At 40.7% G+C, this 16,791-nt stretch overlaps 1 protein-coding gene across 1 annotated transcript in view; it reads right to left on the bottom strand.

Moving 5' to 3' along the window:
• Positions 1-6,964: 6,964 nt before the first annotated feature.
• PGGT1B (protein geranylgeranyltransferase type I subunit beta) overlaps positions 6,965-16,791 on the bottom strand; it is a 42,255-nt gene continuing 32,428 nt past the window's right edge. The window contains 5 exon segments of the mRNA XM_052776659.1: positions 6,965-7,527; positions 7,530-7,661; positions 12,188-12,296; positions 12,580-12,764; positions 14,380-14,425. Of these exon segments, the coding sequence (XP_052632619.1) occupies positions 7,481-7,527; positions 7,530-7,661; positions 12,188-12,296; positions 12,580-12,764; positions 14,380-14,425 (519 nt within the window). The 3' untranslated portion in view covers positions 6,965-7,480.

Below are 16,791 nucleotides of genomic sequence, written 5' to 3'. Positions count from 1 at the left end.
GGGTAGCTGGAGTCGGCTGGGCAGCCAGTAAGAGGATGGGAGGGGGATCCCATCCAGACTGGCTATCAGATCAACAGCTGCTGCAGACTTTAATTTCCTTTTATAGAAGGGAGATCGTGGGAACTGTTGCTCTTCATAGCCTGCGGAGTCTTCGGCTTAAAATACTGCCCTCCCTGGGGACCAGACGCTACGTAACATCTCAAATGCTGGTCTGCGTGTTTCCTCAGGTTTCTGCTGCAGCCAAAAGCAGTGTGCTTGCCTTTGCTTTGTACAGGGACCTGCGAAGCCTCCCTGTTCTGTGGCTCCTGGACCATGACCTGGAGTCACAGGAGGTGAGAAAGCCTGCAACAGTTCAGAGGGGTTACAGGCGGGTGGTAAAGGAGATGCAGAGTTAGGGCCACCCAGGAGCAGGAGGAGAAATGTGCTAGGAGCCTACCTGCTGCTATGCATGGGGCCCCGCAGGGCAGGGTGCAGGCTCTGGTGCCTGCCTGGGTCCTGTGCTGAGTGCCACTGAGCACAGGAGCGTGCCCATTACAGGGCTGGGGAACAGCTTTCCCACCGCTAGCTGCCATTCCCAACTCATCCTCAGAGTTGGGAACACCCCTCCGCGGGGAGGGGTGTGCATCTCAGGCAGAGCGGAGAACATGTGCCTCTGCTCTTCCCTTGTATCTGCGTTTAATAAAAACCAGGATAAGCCCGGGGTGGCAGAGGGGAAGGGGACAGGACTTGGCCTATGGCCAGGGAAGCTCACCTTGTTAACACGGTTTACATCTTTTCTTTAGATACCCACCATCGCAGTCCTCACTCGTACCAGCAGCAGCTCATTTTGCAGAAAGTTGCTTGAGACTGGAGTTTATTTACAGTGAAAACAAGTGTCAAGGCATGGAGCCTGCTGGTAGGAGCACTTTGCATGGTCTGCACAGGAAGCTATCTATAGCAACTGGGAAGCCACAGAGGGCACATGTCATCACCACTCCACAGGACGCACTCTCTCTGGCCATATACAGGGAGTTATATATAGAGCCATACACAAAAAAATATAGAAGAGCCCCATGGCTGTGTTGGAAAGCCTCATCCAGACAGATCTCTAGCAGAATCCTGTGCTTGACCCCACCAGAGAGCTGCGTATTTCAGAGGCTATTTCAGAAGGATGCTGGGCAGCCAGCACCACCCCAGGACGGCTGACCTGCAAAGTATGAGCGTACAGACCAGAGTGCAAATATGCCCAATCCTTCTAAGATTTCTGATTTCCTCTGAAGTATCTTTGTGCTATTCATAGAAACATCCCCCCATTCCCATGACGTGCCTTGCAGATCAGCACTACCTTAAACAGTTCCACCAGCAAAACTCTCCTTAATTGAAGAATTTACTGGGGGGAAGGGGAATTACAAAAATTACAGTGTTAAAGTAGAACTAAAGAACTGTAAAAAATAGTCCAGGAGGGTCCTTAAGAGTCCACCAAATTGTCCCAAGGCGGGATCAGCTGTCCTTACGTCATTCACAAAAGTTGTTAGTGTAACCTGCTATGGAAGAGGACCCCTGACAAAAGCTCCTTGGGCAGTAGGTTTACACAGATGCCTTTCGGCACAGTGCTTCTCCACAATGAGTCTGAAGTTAAAGGAGGCTTTAATGGTATAATAAGCAGTACGAAGGTTGGGTCCAAGATTAAAATGTAATTTTGTAAAGTGAGCCTATTTTAGTAAGGAATGGTCATATTTTAAAGAAGGTTGCTAAATGAAGACTCCTGGGCAGCATAACAGCAGCAAATAAATATAGCTCTGTGCTTAGGGAAACCTTTAAATTAACCAAAGGCAGCATACAATTTCAACAGCAGTCCTGCATATTTAGCTTTCTAGGCAGCATAAGCACCACTCTTGTCCCACAAGCGCTCAGGAAGGGTGATGAACAACAGGAAGCTGTACCTTGACTTCTATTCTGTCATTTTCACATCAAATTGTCCTTCTGCAGACTTCCCATAAAAGGATAAGGTGGGATTCTGCCTCCCAGGGTGAAGGCAGAGCCTCTGTCCCGTGTGCTGTAGCAAAGGGGACACTGGGAGAGATCTGGTGGAAACCCAGGGATGGTTCTTGCAGAAATAGCTTCATGAAGGTCTCCGTGCTCTCTCAAGACTGCGAGCATGCAAGGTGGTTGGTTTAACCGGCGCACAGGGTCCTCCTGGTCCTTGTACCAGAGCCTGGTTATCATCACTGTTAGGAGTTACCATGGAAGCCACCTTCACATGCATACATGACTAAAACTGTAAAAACACAGGCTTCCACATGTGTTATCTCCCTCCTTTCATTTGCGAGTTTAACATAAACAACCTAATCTGTCAAGCTGAAAGCTCTTCCCTTGACACAAACATTTCCCCTCCCATGCACATTTTGAAACTCTTGAAGTGAGAGGTTGCAGATTGTTCTCACACACATTTTTCTCTTCCTTCATGAACTTCCACTTTTTATTGAGAGGCAGGACTGTTTCCTTCCTCGGGATCCTGCTTGTTCTCCAGTGATAATGGCCACTTCTGTCCAGTCCCATTCCCAAGTACAGAGCCTGTACCTACAGATGAACATTTTAAAGGACGTCCTTGCGATGCAGTTATCAAAGCACTTTGCCAGTGCCTCAAAACCAAAGCAGTAGCGTAGGGGTTTGCTGCCTTTGGTGGGTTCAGCTTGAAAACCTTTGGAGGTTATAATTTTCTGTGCCCTTGAGAAGGTGGTGTGTGGGCAATTCTTCACCCAGAACATCTGACTGGCTTGGCAAAAAAACCCCACCCCACAAGAGCTACAGCTCACGAAGAATAAGAGAGTCTTCCCTGCTTCCCAAAGCAACACTTCATTGATTTTCATTAAATTCAGAAACTAATCAGGAAAATAGAGACCGGGAAGACAAAAGCTTTAAATTGGTGGGCTGGAAGTGTAAATCTGTGACATACTGTAACCACTCGGTGCAGTAATTTAATAATCATTTAGTATAAAGATGATGAGACTTTCTTCTCTTTCACCCAGTGCTTGTCTAAAATGAGGAAAACTTGTTAAGTAGTCTCTACTTGCAATAGCAAAACAAGAGCTTTTCAGAACAACCACGGTATCTAACACCAACCTAAACAGATGAATATTGTCATTCAACTGATGAATTCTGGAGATGTTTCACATTTTAGTTGCAGCAATAGGTTCTGCTTACCTGGGGGTCTCTCTCCTCACATTCCGACAACATGTCTTCTACCTCTGCAGGGGCACCAACAGCGGGGTTCTTCCAAAACGCAAGGAGATGGGCTGTCCAAGAAGGCTCTGACTCTGGAATCATTGTTCCTTCCCTTCTACACAAGGTAACCCCAAACTGAAGGGCAGAGGACTTGCTACAAAGGTGAAATGTATTTTTCTGGGAACGCTATTGTTTCTACAGGGTATTTAATTTTTGATACTGGCTTCCATGGAGAACTGCATATATGATGTAACTTCTTCAGCTCCTCTCAGGTTATCTTTTACTTTGTTACAGGGCATTAGAGCATGGATCAAGGTAGACTTAATATGTGCTTCAGCATACCTGCTCCAACACCCAATTTACTTGTTAGTTTTTTTCACAGCTGATGACCGTTCCATTTAGGAAAAAACTTCTCAAGGGGAAAAGTTCATAAATACGAACATAATTAACAACAGTCTTCCAAAATGGTGTTACCATATCTGGCAGCAGCTATGTAGAAATCAAGTTGCTGTGAAAGCCCTAATGACAATGTTTAAAACCTCAGTCCTCAGATCCCATTGAAAGGACACATTTAACTTCCTGTGTTCAACAAGCCAGTTCAAAGCTGGTTTTCCCAAAGATGAGGTAGAACCACAGACACAGTTTGTGAGCCCTTCAGGTAAGATAGGGGCAACCCAGCTGGCATATATTTGTCAGCCTGAGCCAACATCAGCAAGCTTTGAGCGCTGCTGAGGATTACATAAGGCATTAATTTTATAAATATATTCTTGATAAACAGGAAGAATTGGGAAGTGGGTCTGTTGTACGATACCATTGCTGGAACTTCAAAAGGTTGTGGCAGTGTAGCCATTTTGCGTAGTGCAAGCCCTGATGGTCAAGATGTTTTACATCCTCAAGAACATGCTAAAGCCATTTAACGTATTAATTTCTTACTTAGGTTCACCCTCAGCAACGTAAAGCTGTGGTTAACAGAAAATTATTACTGGTGGGTAGTGATCACATGGTTTGCTTTTTCTAGCTACATTTAAGCTTCACAGTTCATGTTCAAGTTTTAGCTGCATTTGGACGTCTCCGTTTAAAAAGAGGTTTAGGTTATGGACTCCTATCTGTGAAATTGTTGTCCATTGATTTATGATTTAACATTTTTCTAGTCAGAAGACACAATAACCACAAAAATGGGAGAGGCAATGCAATCTAGCATTAACTACATAGTTAACATTCAATGTTCACCATTTGTTTGCCTCATATCAACTGGGGCATTAAGAATGGCAAATGATGCATGTGGAGTTGCTTATTAGCACAGATTTTTGCCAACTTAAAAAAGATTAAAGATTTTAAACCAGTTAATTAATTGATTCTCAGTGTAATCAGATTCTCAGTGTAGGGTGAAGGCATACCAATTTTTCTGGCTTCAGAACAAACTTTGGGAATTAATGGGAAACAAATACACCTCCTGCAACCTTTAGAAAAGGGTAACTGCTGTCAACATTCAGCCTGAAAGCAAGCCGTTATTTAGCTGTGAAAAAAAAAAAAAAAGTTGTAGAATAACTGGGTGCCAAGGAGATGTGAAATGTAAAATCTGTAGAAACAACCCAAGGTATCTTACAGATACAGAAAACAAAGCAAGAAATATTAGCTGCTTTTCAAAGCAGAACACTGTTAAATTACTTGCCATGAGAAATTAACTTGTTATTCACAGAGTATGATTTTTCACTGTTGTCCCCATATACTTCTCCACCCTGATGTCCCCCACAGATGAGAACCCAGTCACAGACAGGCAAATTCAGGAACCATAGTTTAGGATTTTGCAAGTAAGGATTTGCGCCACAATAATCAAATACATCATTCCTCACGCAGCCAAGTAAGAAAGTATCAATATTTGGGATGCTTCCCAGCAGAGGCTTAGAGCTCTTCCTTATTCAGCTCTTCCAAAATTCAAAGGTACTTCCTCTAACAGGGAATGTACTAAATGCTAAAAGTGGTTTTTCGACATAGACAGTTCTCCAACAAGGCAGAGAGGTACAGGTAAGGATGGGTAGCTACAATTACATCTCATCTTCATTGTAACTTCACCATGTTCCAAAACCCCACCCCACTCTACCATGGGTCAACTTGCAGCCACCATCTGATGTCACGGACAAGCAAATACTGTGCTATTTTGAACAAATTTTACACCAAGTTTGGTGTGTTTTTTTTTTTTAGTAGACTCTCAGCTAGGTAGATCCCCATGACCTGAGTCTTCTGTTCAGGGAAGCTACCTCAGCCTTTGCTGACCAACATCCCATTAAGCTCCTCCAGAAAAATGGACTCCCACAGAACTGCTGTAGTGTGCCCCCAGCCTGGTAGATCCTCTCTTTTAGATATCTCTACTATTTGTTTTTATTTGCAGCTGATTTCAGGTCATCTCAGGACACGGGGAATAAAACAAATTCCCAAGCTCTATCTTCCTCACTTCACTCTCTCAGGTTGCTTGAGTCAGTACCTCCCTCTTGCTCTTGCTCCCTGATCTATGCACTTACCCGTGGCAGCTCAAATCCTTTCTACCATTTTGGTTCCACACTCTTACTCCACATTCCCGTCCCTATTCTTCTCTTCTTTCCACCCTCCGTATCTCCCAGTTTTAATATTCTCTTACTCTGCACCAGTCCTACTCTAGCACCTCATTCACCCGTCCCAATACTAGCCCTACAGTCCTGTTGCTTACAGTGCTCCAGATTCCGTAGTTCTTCCAGCTACGTAGCCTCTCCTCCTGCAAGGAAAGTGTCTACTGGGACATGCCTAGATCACACGTCTTACTTCCAAGCCTTGCCCCATGCTCTTCTGCTTTTCAAAGCAGACCACCACCACTGGTGATGCTCCCAATGCTGCCACGGAAATTAATCTGCTTATAGAAATAAAATCATTTCTTTAAGTAGGAAGGCTGCTACAGGTTTGGACACTGGGATTGTTCCGTTAGCCTGCAGATGCCCATTGGATCTCTCCAACATGTCTAACAGGGGTACAACTCCTCTAGCCTTTTCACTTGCACTGCATTGCAAAATCAGAACCATGGTTATTCCTGAAGCTCTTTTTGCTGACTGAAAGGGTCTATATCCTGTTTGTTTGGGCTTAGAGGTGTCAAATGGTGTGCTTAATCTGGCTTGAGAGGTCTTCAGTTATCTGTGTTTGGGAGTCCTTTAGAAAAAAAATGTGCCTTAATGACTGGCAAGTAGAAAGACATCCTCGTATCTACTGTATGCCTGAAATGCACAAACTGACCCGCCACAAACACAACAGCTGCAAAATTACATGCTTTGATTGTGAGCAGCATTTCAAGCATACGAAGTAAGGCACCACTGCTAAATAAGCTGAAAATGTTCATCATCTCTCTCTAACAGTAAACCACTGCCACTACTTTAAGCCCAATGTTTCATTCTTTACACAGAATGGTTACGAAACTCCAAATTATTTCACACTAAAAGGGAAATACGTATAAAAAAAATAATCAGAGTGCAGTTGTACACTTTTAATGTATTGCAAAGGCTTGACTTTGGAAACAGGTTCTAATGCTGCTCTGCACACAGCTACTCCTCCAAAAGACTGTGTTCAATATCTCTTATTGTCATACCTCAATCCACCACACTCTCATTGCATTTCACACAAGGAGAACATTTCAAATGAAAACTCTTTGGCTAATGATCCACTGCATCTGTGTAGAAGCTACTCAGAATTATGAAATCCATTTAGTAAGGCCACACGACTTTAGAAGTCCAGTATACTGAATAAAATAATTTTATTTTATTTTTTTTTTAACAAAGTTTATGGAATCTGAAAGTAGACGATAAAAGGTAACTTTTAACCGAGACTTAAAATGGGAGATTCTCTACCAAAAATATGTCAAACATTAAGGTCATAAAGAACTCCAAGGTTCTGTGCTATACTGTATGATATGTAAACAGATTTTGAAAATACTTCCCCATTATATATTTTGACACAGTATGCACAAATTTAAAAAAATAAAATAAAAATGAAGTTTAAATGCCTCAAGGGATTTCTCAGAAGTAAAGCCATTTGAAAAGCCACTTACAGTCTGCGGTGACAAACTTCTATATAATCAAAATATTTCCTTTTTTCACAATGCAGAATAACCTGCTGAAGGCAACTCCCTATCAAAGTGATGCCACCAACACAGATCTGATTGTATGACTCCAGCACTTAAAAGAGCACATTGGTTATACATGGCTTTTAACCTTGGGCTACAATTATGCTACCAGAACTACATTCAAGTCTAAATCAGTCATGTAGAGACGTGTGTGTTGTCTGAACACTGTTTAGAGTCCTTGTTTTCCAGATCTGATGAAGGTGGTGAAGGCGCTCTGTGGTTCTTGTGCTTACATTCAGGGCAGGATGAACTTGGCAAATACCAGGTTCTCCAATTAACGACAAACCACAGATCCCAAAGTAGGCATGTAAAGCATCTGAAAGAAGGACAGGAAAGGAAAAAGAAAATTATATCAGGCTGTAACAGCCAAGTGTTCCTGGGTTAACACCTCTGAATAATTACAGCCAAGGAAAACAAACAAACCGGTGCTACATTTTAAACTTGAGTTTTGACAGAAGAAATCAATTTCTACCCAAAGCCACCAGCATGAACTGATAGTCTGCAATCTCTAAAACTAGAGTCCAGTTTTCTTGAGTGCTCAGGCCAAACAGCAAGAGAATTTGAGCATCTGGAGATAATTTCTGTCCACAAAGCCAATTTTTTTTTCCCGAACATGAACATTTTTTTGCTGATTACTTGATGAACAGCTGACTACTGAAACACCAAAATTAGTGCCAATAGCTGCCAAACAGTAAGATTTAGAAGTATGAAAAGGAGTCATACTCAAAGAGGAGTCTCTCAAATTCCTGGGAGAATACACTAAGGGTAAGAATTCATGAGGTGGCTTGATCAGTCATAACAGATGACTGCCACAAAAAAGGGATGCTCCTATTCCTCTGTCCCACGCTGCTCCTGCTGCCTACACCAGCCTGCCTACCTTACAGCTTGCTGAACACCCTCCATGACGTAAAGCAATTGAAAAAAGATGGAAGAAAATTAACCCAAGCAGGAGAAAATGGACAGTTTTCTGACATTTTAGTGAATTAAACTGGTTTGCAGGTTTTGATATACACCAAAGCTAATGCAAAAAGGAGAAAGGACGTACAGCCGTACTTGGCAAAGCTGGGAGGAAGAGAAGTGAGTGTGCCTCCTCTGGGCAGCAGCAAGCCACTAGATTGGATTATTTGCCCATGAAATCACAACCTAAAGATGGAAAGAGGATGTGAACTTAAATGTGCCCCTTACAAATTCTCAACACTTAGTAATCTTTTGGAGGTGTCAGTAAATTCATATCTGACTAAAATGATATTACAAGAAGGTATCTGGAGAGAGAGGCTCTGAAAAACGGCTTCTGCTTATCAGCATTAACATGCAGACAAAAGCATGCTCAGCAGATACAGCCCCCACTGACCTTGCAGAAAGTACATCAGACAAGGACACCTCAACTTCAGGACGTAAGACTATATTAACCCCTGTGGACAGCTGCACTGATATGCACTAAAAACAATATACAAACCTAATTACCTGTATATGGCTATTTGCTGGGTTTAACCACAAAGTTCAGCAGTTGTGCAAATCCATGCTAACTTAATACTCAAGTTAGTTCTAGCCAAAACACATATATGTAGCCTGTGTACTCCTGTTTCAAGCTATGAAATACACCAGGTTTTCAAGGTCAAAAAACACAGGTCCAAACATTTTGTTTCCTAAGTGACTCACAAATACAGAATGCCGCACGCAACCTCACAACTGCTCGGCTGCTGTCTTAAAAACAGTAACAGAGTAAGGTGTATTTACACTTCTATGAGAGCAAATGTAACTTCAGTGTTTTACATGTAGTAATTGTGCACATTCATTTTCATCCTCTCACTCTTTTATGTTAAACCTTTCGATCTGTATGTACTTCCAATTCTTTTATATTGTGTATAATTTAAAGATAACAAATGAGATGCATCAGAGTCACGGCACGACCTCCTGGGGCATGCAGCAGTACATCTAGTAATTTCAAATAAAAGTTTATTTATATCTAGTCATGACTTACACACAAGTCTGAAAAAACCCAAATGGCTTAGGTATGTGTTGTAGCTAAATGTTGTGGATTAACGCTGGTACACAGCTAAGCACCACGCAGCTGTTCACTCACTTCCCCCCCTCCACCCCCAAGGGGAGAAGAAAAGGAAGAGTGAAAGTGAGAAAACCTGTAGGCCGAGATAATGACAGTTTACAGGGAAAGCAAAAGCCACGAGTGCAAGCAAAACAAAGCAAGGAATTCGTTCACTATGTCCCATGGGCAGGCAGGTGTTCAGCTGCTTCCCAGAAAGCAGGGCTTCATCACCTGTAACAGTTACTTGGGAACACAAACACTGTAACTCCAAATGTGTCCCCCCCCTTCCTCCTCCTCCCAGTTTCTACTCCTGAGCAAAATGCTGTGTGGTATGGGGTACCCCTGTGGTCAGCGGGGTTCAGCTGTCCCAGCTGTGCCCTGTCTCAGCTTCTGGCGCACCCTCCGTCTGCTCGCTAGCAGGGCGGTGTGAGAAACAGAAAAGGCTTTGACACTGTGTAAGCGCTGCTCCACAACAGCTAAAACATCGGCGTGTTATGAACGCTGCTTTGGTCACAAATCCAAAACACAGCACCATACGGGCTCCTAGGAAGAAAATTAACTCCAGTAAACCACATTAATGTGGTTTAATGCTTTTAACAAGTAACATTAACACCAGGTAGCAGATCTAACTGCTTAACATGAAAGACTTAGAAAAAAAAATACGTATCAGTCATTTGTAAACAAAGAACAGAACAAATGCAGGTGTTCAGTTCTGTTTTGAAGTATGACTCTCCTTAAGCCAGTGTCCATGCCTGCTTCATAGAACAGTAATACTACTACAATGACATTCAGAAGATTTTTCAGATGAAAGCCTTTCCTATATTTGACAACCTGTCAATCACTATGAACAAAACAAGTCATGTCCTGATTCACTTTGTTATGCTCATGTTTTCAGAGGATTACTAGCATTTAAGAGTCTTTTGACTTTTTAGATTTATTTTCAAAGGCAAGAAAGTTTTCTAAGCTCACTGATCAATAAGCATGCTAGTCCAAACACTATTTTAAATCAAGAAAAAGCGTTAAATAACGCTACTGGCCTCCAGACCAACACTGTATTGATGTCTGTTAGCATGGGAATATCAGTACTACAAAGTAATATTTCCCTGAATCACGAGTTGTGAAAAGTTACTTGCAACTTTGGAAGTCCATGTAATACATATATTATCACAAGCTGTTGACTGTTTTCTGCAATTTCTTCTAGACTTCTTCCTAGAAACATTATTGCCCTGCAAAGACAGGTTGACTATCCAAATTTAAACAGAGCTTTTATAAAGTAGGAGCTACAGAAGTTCAAATTCTGAATCTATCTTAGAAATCACCTTTGAAAAAATGGCATGTTCTTACTTTGCAAACTTTCCCTGGAATATTTTGTCACATCTGAGTTTTGCGACAAAGCCAAAGACAGCTTGCCTTTCAGATACTATACTGAGCTTGTAGGAAGCTCAGCTTGTATGTATGACAATGAAATCACAGTTCCACAGAAACAATCTTTGCAATGCTGCATTTACAGTCACTCTTCACATCAGAACTGCATTGACTTTTTACTCTGTCCTTCAAAACACAGACTTACGTCACCATCTGCCTGAGGAAAGAATGGTGCAATAAGCCCACCTATCACAACAAAACAAGAGACAGCAAAAGCTTGCTTTATAGGAAACAGTAGCATTCAGGCTGTAAGACCACACAAATCAAAGGAAAACAGCTTTATTATTAGTCTTGACTTTCTCAAATCTTATCTCAAACAATCACAGCTATGCTAAAAGACAGGTTAAGGAACTTTGCACATGACTGGGTTTTAAACAGATTCTTTAACCCCTAGCTCACTACGTAAATGGTTCATCAAGATAAACAGAAATATTTCCTCCAAGTGATACTGACTGATCTATATAATAAAAGAGTAAATACAGCTAAAGTTCTCAGGAATCCTAAGCTTATTTTCAGGGGAGTGGGAGGAGCAAATCTATCACAAGCACTGTGTTTTCAGTGTGGGTTCACCTTGAAAAATTATCAACTGTTGTTGAGAACGATGAAAGGATGAAATATCAGGACACAGATTCTGAACAGACTCATCCTTTATTACAACTAAATTTTTATCTTATTTGGTCAGTTTACAGACCGTTTATCTGCCCCGTACAAAATGTCACTGGGCAACACTACTGGCACAAGGTTTGTTTTCACAAGTTTGCAATACCTTCATTGAATTCTAGCATCTTTTAAAATTATTTCAAATTAAAAGATTTTAGCATCTTTTCAAGTTTTTCACTACTTCAAATTAGGCCCTTCCGAAAGGATAGTAATTAACTTTCAGATATACTATGTATAATTGCTATGTGCAACTACAATCTGTAAATCGTAATATGTGACTACGTAAGTTTTGACTATTTTTACATACATCAGTGACTTCTAAATAAGCTTAAGGATTCCTTTATTAAGGAAACAAATGTTTTGAAATACTTTACTCAGAGGATTTACAAAGATACCCACTGCACAATATTCCCTTTAACTAGAACAGTTAAACACATACAGAAAGGCTTGCCCAGCTCTAAATACACAGCGATACTCTTTTAGCAATAGTCTAAACAACAACAGCTCATTTGCTCTGTGGCTGAGCAGGGAAAAACTATACCTCTCTCTTTCCACTTAAATAATGAAAATCTCATTATATTTTAAGGTGGGTTTTTTTCATTTTTTGAAGGAGACTGAGGAGAAAACTTCCTTTACACCTCTTGGATGTCTGACTGCTGGAATGTATTTCTAGCTTAGAACACACTCACCATGATTTTGAAAAGTAAATTTACCTGGATGGCTATCTGGCCACTTGGCAAATCCACCAACAAGACGATCTTGAGTTGACAGGATGTAATTTCGGTTTTTCTCAAAATTGGTATATTCGAATATATTCAAGAGCTGAAAAGAAATAAATTACACCATTACAGTAACATGCTAAATCTTAGTATATTTTTAATACTAAAAGATAGTGCCTATTTATGAGATAAGCAGTCACAGCAGAGATAGCACTAATCTGGTAAACCTCCATATCCTGCATTTTTGCAAGATGAAAGGCCTTTACAGTGATCTGTGCATATTCATGCGCTTGTGCCAAATATGTAACTCTTTCAAGCAAAAAGATACGATGCTTAAAGAAATCAAAACAAGTCAGTAACTATCCTGTAGCTGTTCCATACACTACCTTCAATGTTGCTCCCACCCAAAAGGAATAGCAAGTGTCTACAGGTTTGTTGGGTCGTCCATGGTAGCCATTCTGTTGCCTCATTATACACCATCTTCTTACTCTGTTCAGTTCTTTTTCTGAAAAAACTTCCTCCAGTTTACCCATCAAACATAGCGATGCAATACCACAAAATGTAGAGCCACCTGTGAAGACAGAGTTTTTGCAATGTTTTGATACCCAGATTTTCACTGAAGCCTGTACGACCTCATTCAGAACTTTAACTAGGGCAGTAACAACTAAATCAATGGATTTTTAGAAGTACAAAAGTGTTAATTTTAAGCCTAAAATCCACCTAAATAAAAAACACTTTAGTTCATGTATGTCAAGGGGGAAAAAAACTTCAACCCAACCCTTGCACAAATAAACCTGAATTTGTTTTCTTAAAGCTGGATTGCCTCTCAATGCTGCGCAATTTACATTACACAGCAGTCCAGAAACAAGTAAATTGCAACGCAACAGAAAACATTTCTTCATATGTAACTTAAAAAAGAAAGCTATTGGGATGCCAGCCATCAGACTGAAGCAAAGATGCCAAAGGCAGTCTCAGACTCAATCCCCCAGAGGATATAAACACACAGAAGTGTCTGATGAGCAGAGAGCCAAAAAAAAAAAATTAAGGAAAAAGCAAAAAAAAAAAGAAAAAAAGAAAAAAAGACGTGGTTAATACTATGAAAAGACTGCTGGACTCTCATGGTTGTAATAGATACAGATTATTATAAAATTCGAAGGAATTTTTTGTTGTCAAGGAAACTGCACTATAAAATTCGAAATTAGAAGAGAAACTCATGTTCTTTGTGTATTATGGCCAACACTTCTTAAAGACCATCAAAACTCATTCTGAGTTTATTACCTGATATGATAAAATTACAGCCTGGGAAAGACCGTGAGCAAGCTGTTGATGCAAGACTTGGGGCCCAAAGTTCCTTACACTATCCCGGTGCTAGAAGACCTCAGTAACTCTAAGGTTATTTTCATTCTGATGCTGCAATGGAGCAGCAGAAGGATACTGAAGTAATGCTATCTGCTATCACTAGCATTCTACAGTAACTTAGTTAACTAATTTTTTAAATACGTAGGGGTATAATTGAAGTTTTTCAACTTTATCCATCCTGCAGGAAGAAAACAGATGGAATCCTATCAAAGCTCAATACTAAGGATAAAGCTAGCAAACATTTGACAGATTTAGTATCAGTCACATAAAAGTCAATAGTTTCTCTGTCACAAGCAGACCAGACTTCATGGCACAGAAACATTTTGCTTAAAAATATTAGTCTCGGGAATTCCTATCTTCACTACTACAGTTTACAAAAATTAACTGCTGCTTCAAGATTTGAGCCCTTCGTGGATGCTGTAGTCTATCAGACGAAATGTTTCTAGGTTTTACTAATAGCTGCTGAAACTGGAGATTATCAGGTGCACTGCACAAAATCTCTTGCAGATAAATCCAGAGTAGCAATGGTACACATGGAAAAAGTTTGCTCTGTCAGCAAGAGATGAGAACTACAGGCAACACCTTTCAACAAAACATTCATGAGGTAAGATTAATGGAGTTGTTATATTAACAGCCCGTCTGGTCTGATATTAAGCTGGAACTAAGGGAAGACAACAGATGATATTCTGAGGCATGTTTTGGATTTGCTCCTCATCATCCTACGTCCTTAAAATTAGAAAAGATGGAAAGGCATGACATACCCTGCATCTCTTACAGCATTTGCAATCCCAGTCTTTACAACAGGTGTAGAACATTTTAACACTTACCATGAGATTCCAGTCCAGCTCCCTGTGCCAGGCCATTATCATAAGACTGAAGAAAAAAGCCCATAAACCAGTTACTTTAGAACCACATCACTTTCACAGACATCGCAATTTCTCAGTTTGCTAGCAAAATTATCATCAGCCCATAACCACCATTTAACCTGATTAAATTCTGAACCTACACCTCAAACACAGGTCTTGGCACAAAACAGTTAACAAATCAGCCTTGTTTCAATGCAGGCAGCTTTTATGACTTTAATGGAGTTCATTTTAGTTGTTACCTATGTTAAAAGTCTGAAAATGGGTAAACATGTCTTTGCCAAAAAGGGAAAACACGTGATGCAGATAACCATTAAAGAAAAAAAAAAAAAAACAGACCCATTTTTTTTTGTCTTTCTAAAAAGAGAAAACGGATATGTAATTCCAAACAAAATTAAATGGATAAAATAATCTGTCTCTAACCCAAAAGCTGGTTAACATACAAAAAGGCAAAACGCAAGGTACTACTGTGTGTGTAATACTCGAGTACAAGAAATGCTTTAGTAAGGAGCAAGAACATCAGGCTTTAAAAAAACATGAAGATGGGGTGGGGGCTGAAGGAAACCAGAAGCAAAAACATAACAAAGCATACTATTGGACTAAACCTGCCCTGTAAAATATTACTGTTAAAAAATAGCTCAGAAATGCTGAAAAATCACTTTGTTAAGTGAAAGAAAAAGGAGAAACTTGAGTCTGATGAACAAAGCACCAAGCATATTATAGTACAGGTCTGTTAAGAGCAATGCAGGACCAGATGACGCTGTATATGTAGGAATAACAATCTTTCTTCCCTAAAAATTCATTAAATCATTTTGCATAAGAAACAAGAGATCACAGTAAGTTATACGTAAACTGTTTATTTTACAAGAGTTCATAGAATATTTAATAAATTATCACTGGACAAATACCATACTGTTTAGTAGGAACAAAAATGAAGTTTAACTTTTGAAGTGAAATTGCACAGGTCCTACATCTTCTGTATTAACTGCTCAATTAATGATTGGTTCCATATCTGATCAGACAGAAAGCAATTTTAACTCCCCCTCCTGGGGTGCTGACTATGAACTTCTCATGCTTTCTCCAAAACATTTAACAGTGGCTAGTAGATAAAGGACACCTTGACAGACCACTAATGACTCCTATAGTCCTAACCAAAGAATGGCTACAGGAGCTAGCATATCTTTAGGAATGACCTAAGGATTATTTTGTACATCTGTTTTTAAAGCTGACATTGAGAAGAAAAAAAGAAATAGAAGCAGACACAGAAGTGTGCTGGCTTTGGCTGTGATAGAGTTAATTCTCTTCATAGTAGCTGCTATGGGGCTACGTTTTGGATTTGTGCTGAGAACAGTGTTGATAACACAGGGCTGTTCTCGTTACTGCTGAGCAGTGCTCACACAGAGTCCAGGCCTTTTCTGCTTCTCACCCCACCCCACCAGCAAGCAGGCTGGGGGTGCACAAGAAGTTGGGAGGGGACATGGCCGGGACAGCTGACCCCAACTGACCACAGGGATATTCCACACCATATGGTGTCATGCTCAGCATATAAAGCTGGAGGAAGAAGAAGGAAGCGGGGGACGTTCAGAGTGATGGTGTTTGTCTTCCCAAGTAACCGTTATGCGTGATGGAGCCCTGCTTTCCTGGAGAGGGCTGAACACCTGCCTGCTGATGGGAAGTACTGAATGAATTCCTTGTTCTGCCTTGCTTGTGTGTGTGGCTTTTGCTTTACCTATTAAAGTGTCTTTATCTCAACCCACGAGTTTTCTCACTTTTACCCTTCTGATTCCCTCCCCCACCCCAGCTGCAGGGAATGAGGGAGCAGCTGTGTGGTGCTTAGCTGCTGGCTGGAGTTAAACCACAACAAGAAGCTATATTAAAACTATATTGCTCAGTTTTTGAGTTGTTGCTGCAGGTTGAGGCAACTAAAAAGACTATCATCTGATACATACACTTCAAGCTGCAGCTTGACCTTCTGAAGTTTGAACCAGTCAATTTTAAGTAACACCTACGAACATCTGAAAGTTAAAACATACAGTGTAAACTCTTCGCACTGCCTTTTGAGAACGCAATGCAAAGGTGCTACCGCACACCACAGACCCATTAATTGCTAAGCAAAGGCAAGATGATTACCACAGCTATGCTGACAAAGCTAATTAACTCTGCAAACAGTAACTGTAAAAGGAGATGATTTGCTTTATGTATGACAAAGTAATTAGCTCTGGAGAAAAGCTGTTAAGCGTGCATCCCAGACAGTGTAATATGTTGAGCTGTACAATTAGCTTGAAATTTTAATAGACAATAGTTGACCTTTGGCTTACTGGTGCCTATTTATTTACAGACAGCAGCTGCTCTTTGGGGACTTGTATGCATTAAAGA

Source organism: Harpia harpyja, chromosome Z (genome assembly GCF_026419915.1).
Source record: "Harpia harpyja isolate bHarHar1 chromosome Z, bHarHar1 primary haplotype, whole genome shotgun sequence".
Taxonomy (NCBI): Eukaryota; Metazoa; Chordata; class Aves; order Accipitriformes; family Accipitridae; genus Harpia; species Harpia harpyja.
This window is presented reverse-complemented; position numbering and strand designations above follow the sequence as displayed.